Source organism: Oncorhynchus masou, chromosome 29 (genome assembly GCF_036934945.1).
Source record: "Oncorhynchus masou masou isolate Uvic2021 chromosome 29, UVic_Omas_1.1, whole genome shotgun sequence".
NCBI lineage: Eukaryota > Metazoa > Chordata > Actinopteri > Salmoniformes > Salmonidae > Oncorhynchus > Oncorhynchus masou.
Genome location: NC_088240.1, coordinates 20,438,620 through 20,462,360, shown reverse-complemented (window position 1 = coordinate 20,462,360; position 23,741 = coordinate 20,438,620). Strand labels below are relative to the sequence as shown.

Below are 23,741 nucleotides of genomic sequence, written 5' to 3'. Positions count from 1 at the left end.
TCCGCTCTCCTTGTGCACGCTCCTGATAGATCCGCTCTCCTTGTGCACGCTCCTGATAGATCCGCTCTCCTTGTGCACGCTCCTGATAGATCCGCTCTCCTTGTGCACGCTCCTGATAGATCCGCTCTCCTTGTGCACGCTCCTGATAGATCCGCTCTCTTCTTGCACACTCCTGATAGATCCGCTCTCCTTGTGCACGCTCCTGATAGATCCGCTCTCCTTGTGCACGCTCCTGATAGATCCGCTCTCCTTGTGCACGCTCCTGATAGATCCGCTCTCCTTGTGCACACTCCTTTAGCCTGACTTCCTTAACATATTCTCTTGCTCCTCTTTCCTAGTGCACAATTCCTAGTGCAACAATCAAAAGGCACATCCTCTGCTTGTGCACACTGCTCTCCCTTCAAGCTTCTGTCTCTGGCATGCACACCCCTCTTACTGCTAGTGCATTGTCCCCAGCTGCATCTCTGCTGCTGCTGGCCGGTGATGTACTGTATATAGCAAGCCCAGTGCTGTCAGTCTGTCTGCTGAGTTGGCTAACTATGAACTGGGATATTTACTCCCTCTGTCACACGTCTTATTGCAGATCTCCGCTCGGCTCTGACTTGCTCTCCCTCTCTCTCAATTCAATTTCTTTTTCAATTTAATGGCTTTATTGGGAAACATATGTTTACAAATGAAATAAACAATAAAAATGTACAGTAAACATTACACTCACAAAAGTTATAATAAAGACTTCAAATGTCATCTGTCTATATACAGTGTTGTAATGATGTGCAAATAGTTAAAGTACAAAAGGGAAAATAATTAAACATAAATATAGGTTGTATTTACAATGGTGTTTTTTCTTCACTAGTTGCCCTTTTCTTGTGGACACTGGTCACTAATATTGTTGCTGTGATTGCACACTGTGGTATTTCACCCAATAGATATGGGAGTTTCTCAAAATTGGATTTGTTTTTGAATTCTTTGTGGGTCTGTGTAATCTGAGGGAAATATGTATCTCTAATATGGTCATACATTTGGCAGGAGGTTAGGAATTGCAGCTCAGTTTCCACCTCATTTTGTGGGCAGTGTGCACATAGCCGGTCTTCGCTTGAAAGTCAGGTCTGCCTACTGTGGACTTTCTCAATAGCAAGGCTATGCTCACTGAGTCGGTTCTCTCTCTCTCTTCTCTCTCTCTCTTTCCTTTACCAGCCTCTACTCTTCCTTCCTCCCTTAGGATATATCCGGTTGATACTGTACCACTGGCTCTGACTGCTGCAGTCACAGACACACACTGAAGCAATGGAAGTTATTACACACAGACTGGGAAATAGATGGCCACATATTGGCGCTGAAGCTACAAATGACCCATATAGTTATGATGGGCTAAATTAATATTGATGTTTGGTTATGAGACTTGTTGTTATTTATTTGTTTATTAGGATCCCCATTAGCTTTTGCAGAAGCAGCAGCTACTCTTCCTGGGGTCCACAATTAAACACAGATGGTTGACAAGACAAGTAACAAAACACATGACAAGTAACAAAACACTGATACATTGATAGACAAGGACAGTCACAGAAATGTAAAATACAACGATTTACAAACCATGTGTGTTTGTCCCTTCACAGTCCCCGCTGTTCCATGAGTTGTTTTTTAATAATTAAAAAAAGGTAATTATGCTGTTTGCTTGAGAAATTGGTGATGGAACGGAGTTCCATGCGATCATTGCTCTGTATAAAATTGTGCAGAGACCCCTGGTGGCATGTTAGGTGGTGTATGTATGGATGACTGAGTTGAATTTTGTGATTATGCAGACAATCTGGAATTTTTATTAATAATTGAGAAAGGAAAATTAAGTGCATATATTGATGCAACATCTCAAGACATAAGTCAGGAAGTTAAAGCTTGGTTGCAAATGGGTCTTCCAAATGGACAATGACCCCAAGCATACTTCCAAAGTTGTGGCAAAATGGCTTAAGGACAACAAGTCCAGGTATTGGAATGGCCATCACAAAGCCCTGACCTCAATCCTATAGAAAATCTGTGGGCAGAACTGAAAAAGCGTTTGTGAGCAAGGAGGCCTACAAACCAGACTCAGTTACACCAACTCTGTCAGGAGGAATGGGCCAAAATTCACCCAACTTATTGTGGGAAGCTTGTGGAAGGCTACCCAAAATGTTTAACCCAAGTTAAATAATTTAAAGGCAATGCTACCAAATACTAATTGAATGTATGTAAACTTCTGATCCACTGGAAATGTGATGAAAGAAATAAATGCTGAAATAAATCATTCTCTCTACTATTATTCGGACATTTCGCATTCTTAAAATAAAGTGGTGATCCTAACTGACCTAAAACGGGGAATTTTTACTTGGATTAAATGTCAAGAATTGTGAAGAACTGAGTTCAAATGTTTTGGCTAAGGTGTATGTAAACGTCCAACTTCAACTCTAGTTTCTAACCGGTCAATGTTCAGGTCACCCAGAAAATAGTATAAAAATATATAAAATATACATTTAATTAGGGCCGATTTCAAGTTTTCATAACAATCGATAATTGGCATTTTTGGACACCGATTATGGCCGATTACATTGCACTCCACGAGGAGATTGCGTGGCAGGCTGACTACCTGTTATGCGAGTGCAGCAAGGAGCCAAGGTAAGGTGCTAGCTAGCATTAAACTTATTTTATAAAAAACAATGAATCTTAACATAACTAGTGATTAACTACACATGGTTGATGATATTACTAGTTTATCTAGCTTGTCCTATGTTGCATATAATCAATGCGGTGCCTGTTAATTTGTCATTGAATCGCAGCCTACTTCGCCAAACGGGTGATTTAACAAGCGCATTCACGAAAAGAGCACTGTTGTTGCACCAATGTGTACCTAACCCTAAACATCAATGGCTTTCTTAAAATCAGTTATATAGGTATATTTTTAAACCTGCATATTTAGTTAATACTGCCTGCAAACATGAATTTCTTTTAACTGGGCAAATTGTGTCACCTTTCTTGCATTCTGTGCAAGCAGAGTCAGGGTATATGCAGCACATTGGCCGCCTGGCTCGTTGCGAACTGTGTGAAGACCACTTCTTCCTAACAAAGATCGTAGTTAGTTGGTCAGAATTTTACATAATTGTGACATAACATTGAAGGTTGCGCAATGTAACAGCAATATTTAGACTTAGGGATGCCACCCGTTAGATAAAATACGTAACGGTTCCGCATATAATAAACATATTGTTTTCGAAATTATAGTTTCCGGATTTGACCATTATTAATGACCTAAGACTCGTATTTCTGTGTGTTTTATTATAATTAAGTATGATTTGATAGAGCAGTCTGAGCGATGGTAGGCAGCAGCAGGCTTGTAACCATTCATTCAAACAGCACTTTCGCGCATTTGCCAGCAGCTCTTCGTTGTGCTTCAAGCATTGCGCTGTTTATGACTTCAAGCCTATCAACTCCCGAGATTAGGCTGGCAACACTGAAGTACCTATTAGAACAACCAATAGTCAAAGGTATATGAAATACAAATGATATAGAGATAAAGAGTCCTATAATAACTACAACCTAAAACTTCTTACCTGGGAATATTGAAGACTCATGTTAAAAGGAACCACCAGCTTTCATATGTTCTCATGTTCTTAACAAGGAACTTAAACGTTAGCTTTTTTACATGGCACATATTGCACTTTTTTATTTTTTTTATTGATGGATTATATTAAGTTAAAATAAGTGTTCATTCAGTATTGTTATAATTGTCATTACAAATATATATATATATATATACACACACTGCTCAAAAAACAAAGGAAACGCTAAAACAAACATCCTAGATCTGAATGAATTAAATATTCTTATTAAATACTTTTTTCTTTACATAGTTGAATGTGCTGACAACAAAATCACACAAATTATCAATGGAAATCAAATTTATCAACCCATGGAGGTCTGGATTTGGAGTCACACTCAAAATTAAAGTGGAAAACCACACTACAGGCTGATCCAACTTTGATGTAATGTCCTTAAAACAAGTCAAAATGAGGCCCAGTAGTGTGTGTGGCCTCCACGTGCCTGTATGACCTCCCTACAACGCCTGGGCATGCTCCTGATGAGGTGGCGGATGGTCTCCTGAGGGATCTTCTCCCAGACCTGGACTAAGCATCCGCAAACTCCTGGACAGTCTGTGGTGTTGGTGGATGGAGCGAGACATGATGTCCCAGATGTGCTCAATTGGATTCAGGTCTGGGGAATGGGCGGACCAGTCCATAGCATCAATGTCTTCCTCTTGCAGGAACTGCTGACACACTCCAGCCACATGAGGTCGAGCATTGTCTTGCATTAGGAGGAACCCAGGGCCAAACGCACCAGCATATGGTCTCACAAGGGGTCTGAGGATCTCATCTCGGTACCTAATGGCAGTCAGTCTACCTCTGGCGAGCACATGGAGGGCTATGTGGCCCCCCAAAGAAATGCCACCCCACACCATGACTGACCCACCGCCAAACCGGTCATGCTGGAGGATGTTGCAGGCAGCAGGACGTTCTCCATGGCGTCTCCAGACTCTGTCATGTCTGTCACATGTGCTCAGTGTGAACCTACTTTCATCTGTGATGAGCACAGGGCGCCAGTGGCGAATTTGCCAATCTTGGTGTTCTCTGGCAAATGCCAAACGTCCTGCACGGTGTTGGGCTGTAAGCACAACCCCCACCTGTGGACGTCGGGCCCTCATACCACCCTCAAGGAGTCTGTTTCTGACCATTTGAGCAGACACATGCACATTTGTGGCCTGCTGGAGGTCATTTTGATAGGCTCTGGCAGTGCTCCTCTTGCTCCTCCTTGCACAAAGGCGGAGGTAGCGGTCCTGCTACTGGGTTGTTGCCCTCCTACGGCCTCCTCCACGTCTCCTGATGTACTGGCCTGTCTCCTGGTAGTGCCTCCATGCTCTGGACACTACGCTGACAGACACCGCAAACCTTCTTGCCACAGCTCGCATTGATGTGCCATCCTGGATGAGCTGTACTACCTGAGCCACTTGTGTGGGTTGTAGACTCCGTCTCATGCTACCACTAGAGTGAAAGCACCGCCAGCATTCAAAAGTAACCAAAACATCAGCCAGGAAGCATAGGATCTGAGAAGTGGTCTGTGGTCACCACCTCCACTCCTTTATTGGGGGTGTCTTGCTAATTGCCCATAATTTCCACCTGTTGTCTATTCCATTTGCACAACAGCATGTGAAATGTATTGTCAATCAGTGTTGCGGACAGTTTGATTTCACAGAAGTGTGATTGACTTGGAGTTACATTGTGTTGTTTAAGTGTTCCCTTTATTTTTTTGAGCAGTGTATATAAAAATCGTCCGATTTTAATCGGTATTGGCTTTTTTTGGTCCTCCAATAATCAGTATCGATATCAGCGTTGAAAAATCATAATCGTTCGACCTCTAACACATATTATACAAATACTGACTGTTAGCACTTGATTGCATATAGCAGCACCACAAAAGAATAGGATTGCATTGGATTGGGTCCATTATTGCCCCTTGTGCAAGTCTGAAACACTTAATTTATTTCCTGTTTCGTCTCCGTCTTTGGCCTACATTTCATCTCCTAGAACGGAACTACACTGCACTATTCACTCCTCAAGTTCAGCTGGCATTGAGGATTTTTTCTTAAAGCAGTGAATAATTCAAACCCAGAGAGTTCTGTTTCTGTACCAGAGGTATTTACTCATTGACGGGCTAAAGCAGTGGTTCTCAATCCTGATACTGGGGACCCAAAGGGGTGCACATTTGTTTTTGCCCTAGCACCACACACCTGATTCAAATGATGAAATCCTTTTGATGAGTTGATAATTTGAATCAGCTGTGTAGTGCTAGGGCAAAAACAAATGTGCACCCCTTAGGGTCCCCAGGACCAGGATTGAGAACCAGTGAGCTAAAGGGCCATCAGAGAATCCTCAGTCAAATGGCTGCTGCTGCTATTCTGGTGCCAAATGACTGCTATTGTACCCTCTTTCTGTGAAGCTCAGTGCCTCGGGACAAGAGGAGAAGGGGAGAGAAATGGGACAGAGAGAGAGTGAGAGAGGGGATCATTTCAACAGAGCAAGTGTGACTCACTTAGATTCTGGCCCAGAGCACTTTCTGGCTTATTTTGTGTCTTATGAGCTGCATCATGTGAATTGACAGGAGTTATTTTGTGTGTGTGTGTGTTTCGTCTTCAGGGGGTATGTCTTTGGCACAGCCCCCTCTTGGATGCATCGTTGCACAACTTTTTTTTTGTTATTCTTTTTTATTTAACCTTTTTATTTAACTAAGCAGTCACATAAAGGGGTAGTTGACATAGGCTATCATTCTCACTTTAGAATTTGTCTGACTTGTGTGCTCGTGGCGTGCATATGGAGTGTGTGAGTAGATGTCCTACAAGAGGTTAGAGATATTTCTAGACGAATGATAAGAAGTGGAGCACACACACTTACATGTCTTCAGGAGAAGACTGCACAGGTGCCCACTCAACACAGTCCGATAACTCCAACATCCACGTGAACACGCGTTAGGCTACAGTATATGCAGCTAAATCCCTTGGCCCTCTCTTTTCAGTTACCCAGCAGTGGTGGTGTATCAGTGTAGTGGACTCTCACTTTTTACTGCTGTACATTAACAGTATGTGTTCTCTTCTCTCCAGCTGTGAGATGGAGGGATGCAGCTAAGGAGACTGGCTGAGGGAGGGAGGGGGAAGGGAGGAAGGGAAGGGAGGGGGAGTATGCTGCCAAGTGGGTTCTGTGTGACACACATATCTGAGTTATGGCTGCTGTCCCTGTACAGGGATCAACATCAGGGGAAATTTCAGAGTGACAACTAATAGTACTCGATAAAACTCAAACTTTCATTAAAACACACATGCAGGGTACTCAATTAAAGCTTCACTCGTTGTGAATCTAGCCAACATGTCAGATTTTTAAAATGCTTTTCGGCGAAAGCATGAGAAGCTATTATCTGATAGCATGCAACCCCCCGAAATACGTGAAGGGGACGTAAACAAAGGAATTAGCGTAGCCGGCGCTACACAAAACGCAGAAATAAAATATAAAACATTCATTACCTTTGACGAGCTTCTTTGTTGACACTCCAATATGTCCCATAAACATCACAATAGGGTCTTTTTTTGATTAAATCCGTCCATGTATACCCAAAATGTCCATTTATGAAACCCGTCTGATCCAAGGAAAAAACAGCTTTCTAAAACGCAACGTCATTTTTTTAAATGAAAAAAGTTGCCTATAAACTTTGACACAAAACACTTCAAACTACTTTTGTAATCCAACGTTAGGTATTAGTAAACGTTAATAATCGATCAAATTGATCACGGGGCGATCTGTATTCAATAGCAGCAAGTCAACAAATCATGGACGATTTTCTCTCTTTCATTACTTTCCACAGTGTAACCTCTGACAGGAAGTGCCTATTCTTCATTTCACCAAGGATTAACTTCAACCCAATTCCCAACACTGGCGACATCGTGTGGAAGCTGTAGGAACTGTAAACTGGGCGCTATCTATTTTCCCTTGCCATAGACAATACAGAGAACTGGCAGAGGGATATTTTGTTTTGTTTTTTGTGAACAGTTTTCCTTGGGGCTTTGCCTGCTACACACGTTCTGTTATAGTCACAGACATGATTTAACCAGTTGTAGAAACTTCAGAGTGTTTTCTATCCACACATACTAATCATATGCATATACTATATTCCTGGCATGAGTAGCAGGACGTTGAAATTTTGCGCGATTTTTAACAAAAAGCTGAAAAAATTCACACGCTCTTTAAGAGTTAACATGTGTATCCTCTGATTTTTCTATGCTCAAATTGGTCTCGTCAAAACCAGCACCTTGGAAGAGAATTACCCTGCTGTGCACAAATGTTTCCTCTCCTTTTGCTTAAAGTACTGTCTGTGTTTATGAACATATGAGTTACTAATGGGTATTCTGTCTGTCTATGTAGATCAATGTGCGGGTCACCACCATGGATGCAGAGCTGGAGTTTGCCATCCAGCCCAACACCACCGGCAAACAGCTCTTTGACCAGGTAAGCATGGGGTTGACTTAGAACAGACACACACACACACATACACACACTATAGAGGGTCAACAAGGCTGGGAGCTGGTCTAGTTAGAGCCTGTATGGGTATTGTCAGGAAGAGACTGAGACAGAGAAACAAAGCAGTCATTGTGCAGAGCAGTGACAGAGAGAGGCCAGTGGAGACTGAGACAGAGAGGTGGGAGGCCAGTGTGTGTGTTGTGTGAAGAAAGGGCAGCTTTCAGTAGCAGAACTCGGGTGGGCTACAGGAGACTGCTGGAGCAGCAGAGAGGGATAGGCAGAGAGATGTAAAGACAGATATTGTTTGCATGTGTTTCCCATGGAAGCTGATTGAGACAGGAAATGGCTATGTATGTGAGTCGAGGAAATGCTGATATTTGAAACCTTTTAACTCGTAATGTGGTTTACTTTGACAGTCAGTTAAATTTGCGACTCCATTCCAGTCCAAAGATTGTTAGAAACTAGTTATCTCTGTAGTGCTGGACTGGAGCCCAGCTCTGACTCAGCAGGCATCCTCTTCTGCTGACTCTGCTGGTCACGCAGGCAGAGTCATATCAGTGGACATACTGGACTCCAATGACACACTCAGTCACTGGACTCCAATGACCTTTACTTACACTCTTGCATGCACACCATGTGATAATCGCTGCAACACACACAAAGACACACACACTACAAGATACTCTGTTGCATTTTCTACAAAATAATTTCTCTCTAACTCCACTCTCACACTCACTCACTCACTCACTCACTCACTCACTCACTCACTCACTCACTCACTCACTCACTCACTCACTCACTCACTCACTCACTCTCACACACACCGCACTGGGCCAACTGTTGATCCAAGTCTGATGGCCGATTGTTCCCTCCTCTTCCGAAATCGTGATTTGTTCAAAGCACCGGAACTAATACTGCTTTTTGTCTAATGCATCCTGTTGTACCATGGCTGATCTATGGTACCATTTCTGTTGAACTGGCCTGTCCACGAGAGATGAAACTCAGCCTAACCTATGACCTGACCCATCACCTTATTATGTACAGTCGTGGCCAAAAGTTTTGAGAATGACACAAATATTAATTTTCACAAAGTTTGCTGCTTCAGTATCTTTACATATTTTTGTCAGATGTTACAATGGAATATTGAAGTATAATTACAAGCATTTCATAAGTGACAATTACATGAAGTTGATGCAAAAAGTCTATTTTGCAGTGTTGACACTTCTTTTTCAAGGCCTCCACAATCCGCCCTGGCATGCTGTCAATTAACTTCTGGGCCACATCCTGACTTATGGCAGCCCATTCTTGCATAATCAATGCTTGGGGTTTTTCAGAATTTGTGGGGTTTTGTTTGTCCACCCGCCTCTTGAGGATTGACCACAAGTTCTCAATGGGATTATGGTCTGGGGAATTTCCTGGCCATGGACCCAAAATATCATTGTTTTGTTCCCAAAGCCACATAGTTATCACTTTTGCCTTATGGCAAGGTGATCCATCATGCTGGAAAAGGCATTGTTAGTCACCAAACTGTTCCTGGATGGTTGGGAGAAATTGCTCTCGGAGGATGTGTTGGTACCATTCTTTATTCGTGGCTGTGTTCTTAGGCAAAATTGTGAGTGATCCCACTCCCTTGGCGGAGAAGCAGCCCCACACATGAATTGTCTCAGGATGCTTTACTGTTGGCATGACACAGGATTGATGGTAGCGCTCACCTTTTCTTCTCCGGACAAGTTTTTTTCCGGATGCCCCAAACAATCGGAAAGGGAAAATGACTTTACCTCAGTCCTCAGCAGTACAATCCCTGTACCTTTTGCAGAATATCAGTCTGTCCCTGATGTTTTTCCTGGAGAGAATTGGCTGCCCTTCTTGCCACCAGGCCATCCTCAAAGTCTTTGCCTCACTGTGCACGCAGATGCACTCACACCTGCCTGCTGCCCTTCCTGAGCAAGCTCTGTACTGGTGGTGCCCCGATCCCGCAGCTGAATCAACTTGAGCAGACGGTCCTGGCGCTTGCTGGACTTTCTTGGGCACCCTGAAGCCTTCTATACAACAATTGAACCGCTCTCCTTGAAGTTCTTGATGATCCGATACATGGTTGATTTATGTGCAATCTTACTGGCAGCAATATAATGCCTGTGAAGCACTTTTTTGTGCAAAGCAATGATGATGGTACGTGTTTCCTTGCAGGTAACTATGGTTGACAGTGGAAGAACAATGATTCCAAACATCACCCTCCTTTTGAAACTTCCAGTCTGTTATTTAAACTCATTCAGCATGACAGAGTGATCTCCAGCCTTGTTCTCGTCAACACTCACACCTGTGTTAACGAGAGAATCACTGACATGATGTCAGCTGATCCTTTTCTGGCAGAGCTGAAATGCAATAGAACTGATTTTTTGGGATTCAGTTCATTTGCATGGCAAAGAGGGACTTTGCAATTAATTGCAATTCAACTGATTACTCTTCATAACATTCTGGAGTATTTGCAAATTGCCATCATACAAACTGAGGCAGCAGACTCTGTGAAAAGTAATATTTGTGTCATTCTCAAAACTTTTGGTCATGACTGTATTACTGCCCCCCATTAGTGACATCCCAAAAAAACACTTTTCAACACACATGGCTCCTAGCCTGGCCCATGCATGCTTTCTGAACCGAACACTAAAACTGAAACTAAATCATATTACAACAAAATAGATATATTTTTAGACAACTAAATAAAAACGAGCAAATCAGGTCTGAAAACTGAAATTAAACTGAATTCCAAATAAAATTCAGTAACATATTTAATCAATCTAATATTTATTTTCCCCAATAGCACAAAGAGGCTGCAGAGAACGCCTGCAGAGTTTTGTCTCACTATCCAGGTCTGTGCACAAACAATTCAAGCTCCTACTTTTAAAAATCCACCTTTCCAGAAACATGTCTCTCACCGCTGCCCCCAGCTGTGCCCTGGACACCATATGTGAATTGATTTTCCCCCATCTATCTTCAGAGCTCGTGCTGCTAGGTCACCTAAACTAGGACATGCTTTACACCCCGGCCATCCTACAATCGAAGCTTGATGCCCTCAATCTCACACAAATTATCAATGAACCTACCAGGTACAACCCCGAATCCGTAAACACGGGCACCCTCCTAGACATCATCCTAACCAACTTGCCCTCCAAATAAACCTCTGCTGTCTTCAACCAAGATTTCAGCGATCACTGGCTCATTGCCTGCACCCGTAATGGGTCTGCGGTCAAACGACCACCCCTCATCAATGTCAAACTCTCCCTAAAACACTTCAGCGAGTAGGCCTTGTAGCACAAACTCAAAAAAGTTCTGGGACACTATAAAGTCCATGGAGAATAAGAGCACCACCTCCCAGCTGCCCACTGCACTGAAGATAGGAAACACTGTCACCACCAATAAATCCATGATAATTGAAATTCTCAATTAACATTTTTTCTATGGCTGGCCATGCTTTCCACCTGGCTACCCCTACCACGGTCAACAGCCCTGCAACCCCCACAGCAACTCGCCCACGCCTCCCCATTTCTCCTTCACCCAAATCCAGATAGCTGATGTTCTGAAAAAGCTGCAAAATCTGGACCCCTACAAATCAGCCGGGCTAGACAATCTGGACCCTCTTTTTCTAAAATGATCTGCCAAAATTGTTGCAACCCATATTACTAGCCTGTTCAACTTCTCTTTCGTATTGTCTGAGATTCCCAAAGATTGGAAAGCTGCCGCGGTCATCCCCATCTTCAAAGGGGGAGACAGTCTAAACCAAAACTGCTACAGACATATCTAACCTACCCTGCCTTTCTAAGGTCTTTAAAAACCAAGTTAACAAACAGATTACCGACCATTTCAAATCCCACTGTACCTTCTCCGCTATGCAATCTGGTTTCAGAGCTGGTAATGGGTGCACCTCAGCCACGCTCAAGGTCCTAAATGATATCATAACCACCATTGATAAGAGACAATACTGTGCAGCCGTATTCATCGACCTGGCCAAGGCTTTTGATTCTGTCAATTACCACATTCTTATTAGCAGACTCAACAGCTTTGGTTTCTCAAATGACTGCCTCGCCTGGTTCACCAACTACTTTTCTGATAGAGTTCATTGTGTCAAATCGGAGGGCCTGTTGTCCGGACCTCTGACAGTCTCTATGAGGGTACCACAGGGTTCAATTCTCGGGCCAACTCTCTTCTCTGAATACATCAATGATGTTGCTCTTGCTGCTGGTGATTCTCTGATTTACCTCTACGCAGACTACACCATTCTGTATACTTCTGGCCCTTCTTTGGACACTGTGTTAACTAACCTCCAGACGAGCTTCAACGCCATACAACTCTTCCTCCGTGGCCTTCAACTGCTCTTAAATGCAAGTAAAACTAAATGCATGTTCTTCAACAGATTGCTGCTTGCACCTGCCCGTCCATCCATCTCTACTCTGGACGGTTCTGACTTAGAATATGTGAACAACTACAAATACCTAGGTGTCTGGTTAGACTGTAAACTCTCCTTCCAGAATCACATTAAGCGGCAGGGTAGCCTAGTGGTTAGAGTGTTGGACTAGTAACCAAAAAGTTGCAAGTTCAAACCCCCGAGCTGACAAGGTACAAATCTGTCATTCTGCCCCTGAACAGGCAGTTAACCCGCTGTTCCTAGGCTGTCATTGAAAATAAGAATTTGTTCTTAACTGACTTGCCTAGTAAAATAAAGGTAAAATTTAATTAAAAGCATCTCCAGTCCAAAATTAAACCTAGAATCGGATTCCTATTTTGCAACAAAGCCTCCTTCACTCATGCTGCCACACATACCCTCGTAAAACTGACTATCCTACCGATCAACGACTTCGGTGATGTGATATACAAACTTGCCTCCAACACTCTACTCAACAAATTGGATGCAGTCTGTCATGGTGCCATCCGTTTTGTCACCAAAGCCCCATATACTACCCACCACTGCGACCTGTACGCTCTCGTTGGTTAGCCCTCGCTTCACATTCTTCGCAAACACACTGGCTCTAGGTCATTTACAAGTCTTTGCTAGGTAAAGCCCCGCCTTATCTCAGCTCATTGGTCACCATAGCAGCACCCACCCGTAGCACACGCTCCAGCAGGTATATTTCACTGGTCACCCCAAAGCCAATTCTTACTTTGTCCACCTTTCCTTCCAGTTCTCTGCTGCCAATAACTGGAATGAACTGCAAAAATCACTGAAGCTGGAGACTCTTACTCCCTCCCTAGCTTTAAGCACCAGCTGTCAGAGCAGCTCACAGATCACTGCACCTGTCCATAGCCCATCTGTAAATAGCCCATCCAACTACCTCATCCCCATACTGTATTTATTTATTTATTTTGCACCGTTGCACCCCAGTATCTCTACTTGCACAATAATCTTATGCATATCTATCACTCCAGTGTTTAATTGCTATATTGTAATTACTTCACCACTATTGGCCTATTTATTGCCTTACCTCCCTTACCTTACCTAATTTGCACACACTGTGTATAGACTTTTTCTACTGTATTATTGACTGTTTGTTTATTCCATGTGTAACTTTGTGTTGTTGTATGTGTCGAACTGCTGTGCTTTATCTTGGCCATTTCGCAGAACTTGTTCTCAACTAGCCTACTTGGTTAAATAAAGGTGAAATGAAAAAAGAGGCTCTATGGTGTTATGCATGTCAATATTAATACTAACATACCTCAGGAGTTACCCCTCCCTTTCTGTGATCTAGGAGGCCTGTTTTGAGATGAATCATAAGGTACACATATGCACTACTGTTCAAAAGTTTGGGGTCACTTAGAAATGTTCTTGTATTCCATGAAAACATACATTAAATTAGTTGCAAAATGAATAGGAAATATAGTCAAGACGTTAACATGGTTTATAAATAAGGATTTTTAATTTAAATAATAATTGTGTTCTTCAAACTTTGCTTTCGTCAAAGAATCCTCCTCAAAGAATCGTCCAACTAGAATCCTGGCATTCTAGTCGTCAATTTGTTTGTGGTATTCTGAAGAGATTTCACCCCATGCTTCCTGAAACACCTCCCACAAGTTGGATTGGCTTGATGGGCACTTCTTATGTACCATACGGCCAAGCTTCTCCAACAACAACTCAATAGGGTTGAGATCCGGTGACTGTGCTGGCCACTCCATTATAGACAGAATACCAGCTGACTGCTTCTTCCCTAAATAGTTCTTGCATAGTTTGGAGGAAATTGGCTCCAATTAAGCGTTGCAAAAGGGAGTGATAGCCTTCCTTCTTCAAGATCTCTTTACCCTGTACAAATCTCCCACTTTACCATCATCAAAGCACCCCCAGACCATCAAAATGCCTCCACCATGCTTGACAGATGGCGTCAAGCACTCTTCCATCTTTTCACTTTTCACCTCAAACTTAGATTTGTCTGTCCATAGCACCTTTTTCCAATCTTCCTCTGTCCAGTGTCTGTGTTCTTTTGCCCATCTTAATCTTTTCTTTTTGTTAGCCAATCTGAGAGATGGCTTTTTCTTTGCAACTCTGCCTAGAAGGCCAGCATCCCAGAGTCAGTCGCCTCTTCTTTGTTGACGTTGAGACTGGTGTCATTGGAACACAGGAGTGATGGTTAATGATGTGTTGTTAGTGAATGATGTCCCTGGTCAGCGGTGCTCTATTGACTATAAATCACATCAGGCCTGATGGTTGAGCCGGCACCTGAGAGAACACACCGTCAGAGACCTTTCTGAGAGAGAGAAAGAGATGTCGTGTGAATGGAGAACAGAGGAGTGTTGTAAAAAAGTGATGTTCTCCCACTTATGGGTGAAACAGTGAGGTGGCTCACACACTTGAGCCTCAATGGTGAGCAGGCATTGGGCTAGGGTGAATCTGGGTTCTCAGTGCTACGTGAGGCCTAACCTGCTAACCATTGACACATATTGTGTTTTCAGGTGGTGAAGACAGTGGGCCTCCGGGAGGTGTGGTTCTTTGGCCTGCAGTACACAGACAGTAAAGGCTACAGCACGTGGCTCAAACTCAACAAGAAGGTGACGCAGCAGGATGTGAAGAAGGAGAACCCTCTGCAGTTTAAGTTCAGAGCCAAGTTCTTCCCGGAGGATGTGTCTGAGGAACTCATCCAGGAGATCACACAGAGACTCTTCTTCCTGCAGGTAACACACACACACACACACACACACACACACACACACACACACACACACACACACACACACACACACACACACTTATACTGAACAAAAATTTAAACGCAACATGTAAATTGTTGGTCACATGTTTCGTCAGTAAGTGAGCTTTTCTCCTTTGCCAAGAACCCATCCACTTGACAGGTGTGGCATATCAAGAAGCTGATTAAACAGCATGATTATTTGCAGCTTGTGCTGAGAACAATAAAAGGCCACTCTAAAATGTGCAGTTTTGTCACACAACACAATGCCACAGATGTCTCAAGTTTTGAGGGAGCGTGCAATTGACTTGCTGACTGCAAGATTGTCCCCCAGAGCGGTTGCCAGATAATTTAATGTTAATTTATCAACCATAAGCCACCTCCAATGTTGTTTTAGAGAATTTGGCAGTACGTCCAACCGACCACGTAACCACGCCAGCCCAGGACGTCCACATCTGGAGTCTTCACCTGCGGGATCCTCTGAGACCAGCCATCCGGGCAGCTGTGGGTTTGCTCAACTGAAAGGTTTCTGCACAAAGTGTCAGAAACCGTCTTAGGGAAGCTCATCTGCGTGCTCATCGTCCTCACCAGGGTCTTGACCTGACCACAGTCATGCGTTGTAACCAACTTCATTGGGCAAATGCTGAACTTCGATGGCCACTGGCATGCTGGAGAAGTGTGCTTTTCACGGATGAATTCCGGTTTCACTGTTCCGGGCAGATGGCAGACAGCGTGTATGGCTTCGTGTGTGTGCGAGTGGTTTGCTGATGTCAATGTTGTGAACATAGTGCCTCATGGTGGCGGTGGGGTTATAGTATGGGCAGGCATTAGCTACAGACAACGAACACAATTGCATTTTATTAATTGCAATTTGAATGCACAGAGATACCGTGATGAGATCCTGAGGCCCATTGTCATTTCATTCATCCGCCACCATCACCTCATGTTTCAGCATGATAATGCACGATCCCATGTCACAATTCCTGGAAGCTGAAAATGCCCCAGTTCTTCCATCACCAGACATTGAGCATGTTTGGGATCCTCTGGATCGACTTGTACGACAGTGAGTTCCAGATCCCGGCAATATCCAGCAACTTTGCACAGCCATTAAAGAGGACTGGGACAACATTCCACAGGCCACAATCAACAGCCTGATCAACTTTATGCGAAGGAGATGTGCCAAGCTGCATGAGGCAAATGGTGGTCATACCAGATACTGACTGGTTTTCTAATCCATGCTCCTACCTTTTTTTTAAAGGTATCTGTGACCAACAGATGCATATCTGTATTCCCAGTCACGTAAAATCCATAGATTAGGGCCTAATGAAATTATTTCAATTGACTGATTTCCTTATATGAACTGTCACTGTAAAATCTTTGAAATTGTTGCAAGTTACGTTTATTTTTGTTCAGTATTTATTGGTGTCCTTCATACTCACAATGTACATTGCAAATCCAAACAAAGTACTTAAACAAGTGTGTGTGTGTTCCCTGCCCATGCCAGGTAAAGGAGGCCATCCTGAATGATGAGAACTACTGTCCTCCAGAGACAGCCGTGCTGCTGGCCTCCTACTCTGTCCAGGCCAAGTACGCAGACTACAACAGAGAACTCCACAGGCCTGGCTACCTCACCTCCGACCGTCTGCTGCCACAGAGGTCCGTACCCCACACGCACCTCTCTCTCTCTGTCCCCTCTCTAACCCTCTCTGTACAGAAGAGACCTCCACATTTCCACCTTCACTTCCTCTGCCCCTCTCTGTCCCACTCAAAGAATACCAGGGGAAGAGTCTTGCTGTCATAGTAACTCAGAGAATTTCTATTGAAATTGCTCCTACAATGGTTGAGGAGGCTGGAATGTCCTGGTACTTAATGAATTCTCTCCATACTCCCCCGTTAGTGTGTGCTGGAGGGAGGGATTGTGTGCTTTTGTAAAGGAGTTGTTCTTCAGTAGAGTGGCTTGCCCCTCCCTCACTATAAATCTGTTCTGTCTTTTGATGCTAGGCCTCTAGTGTGGCCCTTTTTGAATAACCCTGTTTGAATAACCATTTGTATGTTTTTGTGTGTCCTGCAGAGTCTTGGAGCAGCACAAGTTGACTAAGGAGCAGTGGGAGGACAGAATACAGACCTGGCATGAGGAACACAGAGGCATGCTCAGGTAGGGCTTTGTATGAGGGTCTATATGTGTGTTTCTTTATGAGTCTGTTAGTGTCAAACTTGCTTCTCTACACAAGTTGTAATGTGTGTTTGTGTCCACAGAGAGGACTCAGTGATGGAGTATCTGAAGATAGCCCAGGACCTGGAGATGTATGGCGTCAACTACTTTGAGATCAAGAACAAGAAGGGAACAGAGTTGTGGCTGGGTGTGGATGCACTGGGACTCAATATCTACGAACACGAGGACAAGTACGCAATACTGATATACAGTTTTTTGTTGTTGTTATTTTAGAGTGGAAGGTGGAATATGCCATTCATCCACTAAGGTGGAACATAAGAGAGCATACCTGAGCAAGGCCTTGTCAGATATACTCCATGACACTATCGCCCTCTGCTGGGCATGGATGGTGCCTCTAGCTTAATTTAATACTACACTGATATGGGTAGGTAGTTACCTTCACATGGCATAGTACTGTACTAGCATAGTGTTGAGACAGTACATATTTTCATTCCCTTCTCCCCAGGTTGACACCAAAGATTGGCTTCCCCTGGAGCGAGATCAGGAACATCTCCTTCAGCGACAAGAAGTTTGTCATCAAACCGATCGACAAGAAAGCTCCAGTAAGTCAGTCTACCAGGAAGGTAGGGTTAGGTTTAGGCTTAGTCAGTCTACCATGAAGGTAGGGTTAGGCTTAGGCTTAGTCAGACTACCATGAAGATAGGGTTAGGTTTAGGCTTAGTCAGTCTAACAGGAAGGTAGGGTTAGGTTTAGGCTTAGTCAGTCTAACAGGAAGGTAGGGTTAGGTTTAGGCTTAGTCAGTCTACCGGGAAGGTAGGTTTAGGCTTAGTCAGTCTACCGGGAAGGTAGGTTTAGGCTTAGTCAGTCTACCGGGAAGGTAAGTTTAGGCTTAGTCAGTCTATCGGGAAGGTAGGTTTAGGCTTAGTCAGTCTACCGGGAAGGTAGGTTTAGGGTTAGTCAGTCTACCGGGAAGGTAGGTTTAGGCTTAGTCAGTCTACCGGGAAGGTAGATTTAGGCTTAGTCAGTCTACCGGGAAGGTAGGGTTAGGTTTAGTCAGTCTACCGGGAAGGTAGGGTTAGGTTTAGGGTTAGGCTTAATCAGACTACCAGGAAGGAAGGGTTAGGTTTAGGGTTAGTCAGTCTACCGGGAAGGTAGGGTTAGGTTTAGGGTTGGTCAGTCTACTGGGAAGGTAAGGTTTCGGGTTGGTCAGTCTACCGGGAAGGTAGGGTTAGTCAGTCTACCGGGAAGGTAGGGTTAGGTTTAGGGTTGGTCAGTCTACTGGGAAGGTAAGGTTTCGGGTTGGTCAGTCTACCGGGAAGGTAGGGTTAGTCAGTCTACCAGGAAGGTAGGGTTAGGTTTAGGGTTGGTCAGTCTACTGGGAAGGTTGGGGAAGGTTTAGGGTTGGTCAGTCTACTGGGAAGGTTGGGGAAGGTTTAGGGTTGGTCAGTCTACTGGGAAGGTTGGGGAAGGTTAAGGGTTGGTCAGTCTACTGGGAAGGTTGGGGAAGGCGGGAGGAAACAATACAACACAATGTACAATAAATATTGATAATATAATAAAGACATTGCACTAATCTGTAAATTCGTAAAATGACTGCTAAATTCCTTAAATGTAAAATTACCTGCAAAATGAGTCAACCCCTTTCTCTTTTCCTTTTCTCCCCTCCCTCCTCTTCCCTCCACTCCTTTCCTCTCTCCTCCCTTCCTCTCTCCTCCATGCCTTCCCCTCACTCCTCCTCTCCCCTCACTCCTCCTCTCCCCTCACTCCTCCTCTCCCCTCTCCTCCTCTCCCCTTCCTCCGCCTCTCCTCTCCCCTTCCTCTGCCTCTCCCCTCCCTGCTCTGCCTCCCTCCTCCTCTCCCCTCCCTGCTCTGCCTCCCTCCTCCTCTCCCCCCTCCTCTTTTCCTCTCCCCTCTTCTCCTCTCCCCTCTTCTTTTCCTCTCCCCTCTTCTTTTCCTCTCCCCTCTTCTTTTCCTCTCCCCTCCTCTTTTCCTCTCTCCTTCCTCTCCTCCATGCCTCTTCCTCCTCCTCTCTACCTCTCCCTCATCTCCTCTCCTCTCTCCTCCCTGCCTCTTCCTCCTCCTCTCTGCCTCTCCCTCATCTCCCCTCCTCTCTCCTCCCTGCCTCTTCCTCCTCCTCTCTGCCTCTCCCTCATCTCCCCTCCTCTCTCCTCCCTGCCTCTTCCTCCTCCTCTCTGCCTCTCCCTCATCTCCCCTCCTCTCTCCTCCCTGCCTCTTCCTCCTTCTCTCTGCCTCTCCCTCATCTCCCCTCCTCTCTCCTCCGTGCCTCTTCCTCCTCCTCTCTGCCTCTCCCTCATCTCCCCTTTTCCTCTCCCCTCCTCTTTTCCTCTCTCCTTCCTCTCCTCCATGCCTCTTCCTCCTCCTCTCTGCCTCTCCCTCATCTCCCCTCCTCTCTCCTCCGTGCCTCTTCCTCCTCCTCTCTGCCTCTCCCTCATCTCCCCTTTTCCTCTCCCCTCCTCTTTTCCTCTCTCCTTCCTCTCCTCCCTGCCTCTTCCTCCTCCTCTCTGCCTCTCCCTCATCTCCCCTCCTCTCTCCTCCGTGCCTCTGCCTCCTCCTCTCTGCCTCTCCCTCATCTCCCCTCCTCTCTCCTCCGTGCCTCTTCCTCCTCCTCTCTGCCTCTCCCTCATCTCCCCTCCTCTCTCCTCCCTGCCTCTTCCTCCTCCTCTCTGCCTCTCCCTCATCTCCCCTCCTCTCTCCTCCCCCTGCCTCTTCCTCTCCTCCCTGCCTCTTCCTCCTCCTCTCTGCCTCTCCCTCATCTCCCCTCCTCTCTCCTCCCTGCCTCTTCCTCCTCCTCTCTGCCTCTCCCTCATCTCCCCTCCTCTCTCCTCCCTGCCTCTTCCTCCTCCTCTCTGCCTCTCCCTCATCTCCCCTCCTCTCTCCTCCGTGCCTCTTCCTCCTCCTCTCTGCCTCTCCCTCATCTCCCCTTTTCCTCTCTCCTTCTTCTCCTCCATGCCTCTTCCTCCTCCTCTCTGCCTCTCCCTCATCTCCCCTCCTCTCTCCTCCGTGCCTCTTCCTCCTCCTCTCTGCCTCTCCCTCATCTCCCCTTTTCCTCTCCCCTCCTCTTTTCCTCTCTCCTTCCTCTCCTCCCTGCCTCTTCCTCCTCCTCTCTGCCTCTCCCTCATCTCCCCTCCTCTCTCCTCCCTGCCTCTTCCTCTCCTCCCTGCCTCTTCCTCCTCCTCTCTGCCTCTCCCTCATCTCCCCTCCTCTCTCCTCCCTGCCTCTTCCTCCTCCTCTCTGCCTCTCCCTCATCTCCCCTCCTCTCTCCTCCCTGCCTCTTCCTCCTCCTCTCTGCCTCTCCCTCATCTCCCCTCCTCTCTCCTCCCTGCCTCTTCCTCCTCCTCTCTGCCTCTCCCTCATCTCCCCTCCTCTCTCCTCCCTGCCTCTTCCTCCTCCTCTCTGCCTCTCCCTCATCTCCCCTTTTCCTCTCCACTCCTCTCTCTATAGGATTTTGTGTTCTATGCCCCGCGGTTGCGGATCAACAAGCGTATCCTGGCGCTGTGCATGGGGAACCATGAACTGTACATGAGGAGGAGGAAGCCTGACACCATTGAGGTTCAGCAAATGAAGGCCCAGGCCAGGGAGGAGAAACACCACAAACAGATGGAAAGGTACAGAAAGAACACATGCAAACATGTAGTTGTGATCCTGACCAGAAGGGGGCAGCATTGTATAAAATATCTCTGTACCAGAGCTATATAAAGGGTGGATCTCTGTATTCCCTCCTCAAAGGAGGTGAGAAGAGCGGATATTGGGAATTACAGAAATATAATTGAAATATTAGGCCGATCCACCATCCTAACACTGCTCTCGTGTGTCTAATGAGGCTATTTAGAGACAGCTATGGACTGGATATCTCTGTATTGCTCTTATCAAATCAAATCAAATTTTATTTGTCACATACACATGGTTAGCAGATGTTAATGCGAGTGTAGCGAAATGCTTGTGCTTCTAGTTCTGACAATGCAGTAATAACCAACAAGTAATCTAACTAACAATTCCTAAACTACTGTCTTATACACAGTGTAAGGGGATAAAGAATATGTACATAAGGATATATGAATGAGTGATGGTACAGAGCAGCATAGGCAAGATACAGTAGATGGTATCGAGTACAGTATATACATATGAGGTGAGTATGTAAACAAAGTGGCACAGTTAAAGTGGCTAGTGATACATGTATTACATAAGGATGCAGTCGATGATATAGAGTACAGTATATACATATGCATATGAGATGAATAATGTAGGGTAAGTAACATTATATAAGGTAGCATTGTTTAAAGTGGCTAGTGATATATTTACATCATTTCCCATCAAGTCCCATTATTAAAGTGGCTGGAGTTGAGTCAGTGTCAGTGTGTTGGCAGCAGCCACTCAATGTTAGTGGTGGCTGTTTAACAGTCTGATGGCCTTGAGATAGAAGCTGTTTTTCAGTCTCTCGGTCCCAGCTTTGATGCACCTGTACTGACCTCGCCTTCTGGATGTTAGCGGGGTGAACAGGCAGTGGCTCGGGTGGTTGATGTCCTTGATGATCTTTATGGCCTTCCTGTAACATCGGGTGGTGTAGGTGTCCTGGAGGGCAGGTAGTTTGCCCCCGGTGATGTGTTGTGCAGACCTCACTACCCTCTGGAGAGCCTTACGGTTGAGGGCGGAGCAGTTGCTGTACCAGGCGGTGATACAGCCCGCCAGGATGCTCTCGATTGTGCATCTGTAGAAGTTTGTGAGTGCTTTTGGTGACAAGCCGAATTTCTTCAGCCTCCTGAGGTTGAAGAGGCGCTGCTGCGCCTTCTTCACGATGCTGTCTGTGTGAGTGGACCAATTCAGTTTGTCTGTGATGTGTATGCTGAGGATCTTAAAACTTGCTACTCTCTCCACTACTGTTCCATCGATGTGGATAGGGGGGTGTTCCCTCTGCTGTTTCCTGAAGTCCACAATCATCTCCTTAATTTTGTTGACGTTGAGTGTGATGTTATTTTCCTGACACCACACTCCGAGGGCCCTCACCTCCTCCCTGTAGGCCGTCTCGTCGTTGTTGGTAATCAAGCCTACCACTGTTGTGTCGTCCGCAAACTTGATGATTGAGTTGGAGGCGTGCGTGGCCACGCAGTCGTGGGTGAACAGGGAGTACAGGAGAGGGCTCAGAACGCACCCTTGTGGGGCCCCAGTGTTGAGGATCAGCGGGGAGGAGATGTTGTTACCTACCCTCACCACCTGGGGCCGGCCCGTCAGGAAGTCCAGTACCCAGTTGCACAGGGCGGGGTCGAGACCCAGGGTCTCGAGCTTGATGACGAGCTTGGAGGGTACTATGGTGTTGAATGCCGAGCTGTAGTCGATGAACAGCATTCTCACGTAGGTATTCCTCTTGTCCAGATGGGTTAGGGCAGTGTGCAGTGTGGTTGAGATTGCATCGTCTGTGGACCTATTTGGGCGGTAAGCAAATTGGAGTGGGTCTAGGGTGTCAGGTAGGGTGGAGGTGATATGGTCCTTGACTAGTCTCTCAAAGCACTTCATGATGACGGAAGTGAGTGCTACGGGGCGGTAGTCGTTTAGCTCAGTTAGCTTTCTTGGGAACAGGAACAATGGTGGCCCTCTTGAAGCATGTGGGAACAGCAGACTGTTATAGGGATTGATTGAATATGTCCGTAAACACACCAGCCAGCTGGTCTGCGCATGCTCTGAGGGCGCGGCTAGGGATGCCGTCTGGGCCTGCAGCCTTGCGTGGGTTAACACGTTTAAATGTTTTACTCACCTCGGCTGCAGTGAAGGAGAGACCGCATGTTTCCGTTGCAGGCCGTGTCAGTGGCACTGTATTGTCCTCAAAGCGGGCAAAAAAGTTATTTAGTCTGCCTGGGAGCAAGACATCCTGGTCCGTGACTGGGCTGGATTTCTTCCTGTAGTCCGTGATTGACTGTGGACCCTGCCACATGCCTCTTGTGTCTGAGCCGTTGAATTGAGATTCTACTTTGTCTCTGTACTGACGCTTAGCTTGTTTGATAGCATTGCGGAGGGAATAGCTGCACTGTTTGTACTCGGTCATGTTACCAGACACCTTGCCCTGATTAAAAGCAGTGGTTCACGCTTTCAGTTTCACGCGAATGCTGCCATCAATCCACAGTTTCTGGTTAGGGAATGTTTTAATCATTGCTATGGGAACAACATCTTCAACGCACGTTCTAATGAACTTGCACACCGAATCAGCGTATTCGTCAATGTTGTTATCTGACGCAATACGAAATATGTCCCAGTCCACGTGATGGAAGCAGTCTTGGAGTGTGGAGTCAGCTTGGTCGGACCAGCGTTGGA

At 45.6% G+C, this 23,741-nt stretch overlaps 1 protein-coding gene across 1 annotated transcript in view; it reads left to right on the top strand.

Moving 5' to 3' along the window:
- Positions 1–23,741, top strand: part of LOC135519148 (radixin) — a 61,311-nt gene that overhangs the window by 27,377 nt on the left and 10,193 nt on the right. The window contains exons 3-9 of the mRNA XM_064944224.1: positions 7,986–8,069; positions 15,015–15,233; positions 16,752–16,903; positions 17,319–17,402; positions 17,504–17,650; positions 17,926–18,022; positions 20,883–21,046. Coding sequence (XP_064800296.1) covers positions 7,986–8,069; positions 15,015–15,233; positions 16,752–16,903; positions 17,319–17,402; positions 17,504–17,650; positions 17,926–18,022; positions 20,883–21,046 — 947 coding nt within the window. The remainder of the gene's footprint in view (positions 1–7,985; positions 8,070–15,014; positions 15,234–16,751; positions 16,904–17,318; positions 17,403–17,503; positions 17,651–17,925; positions 18,023–20,882; positions 21,047–23,741) is intronic.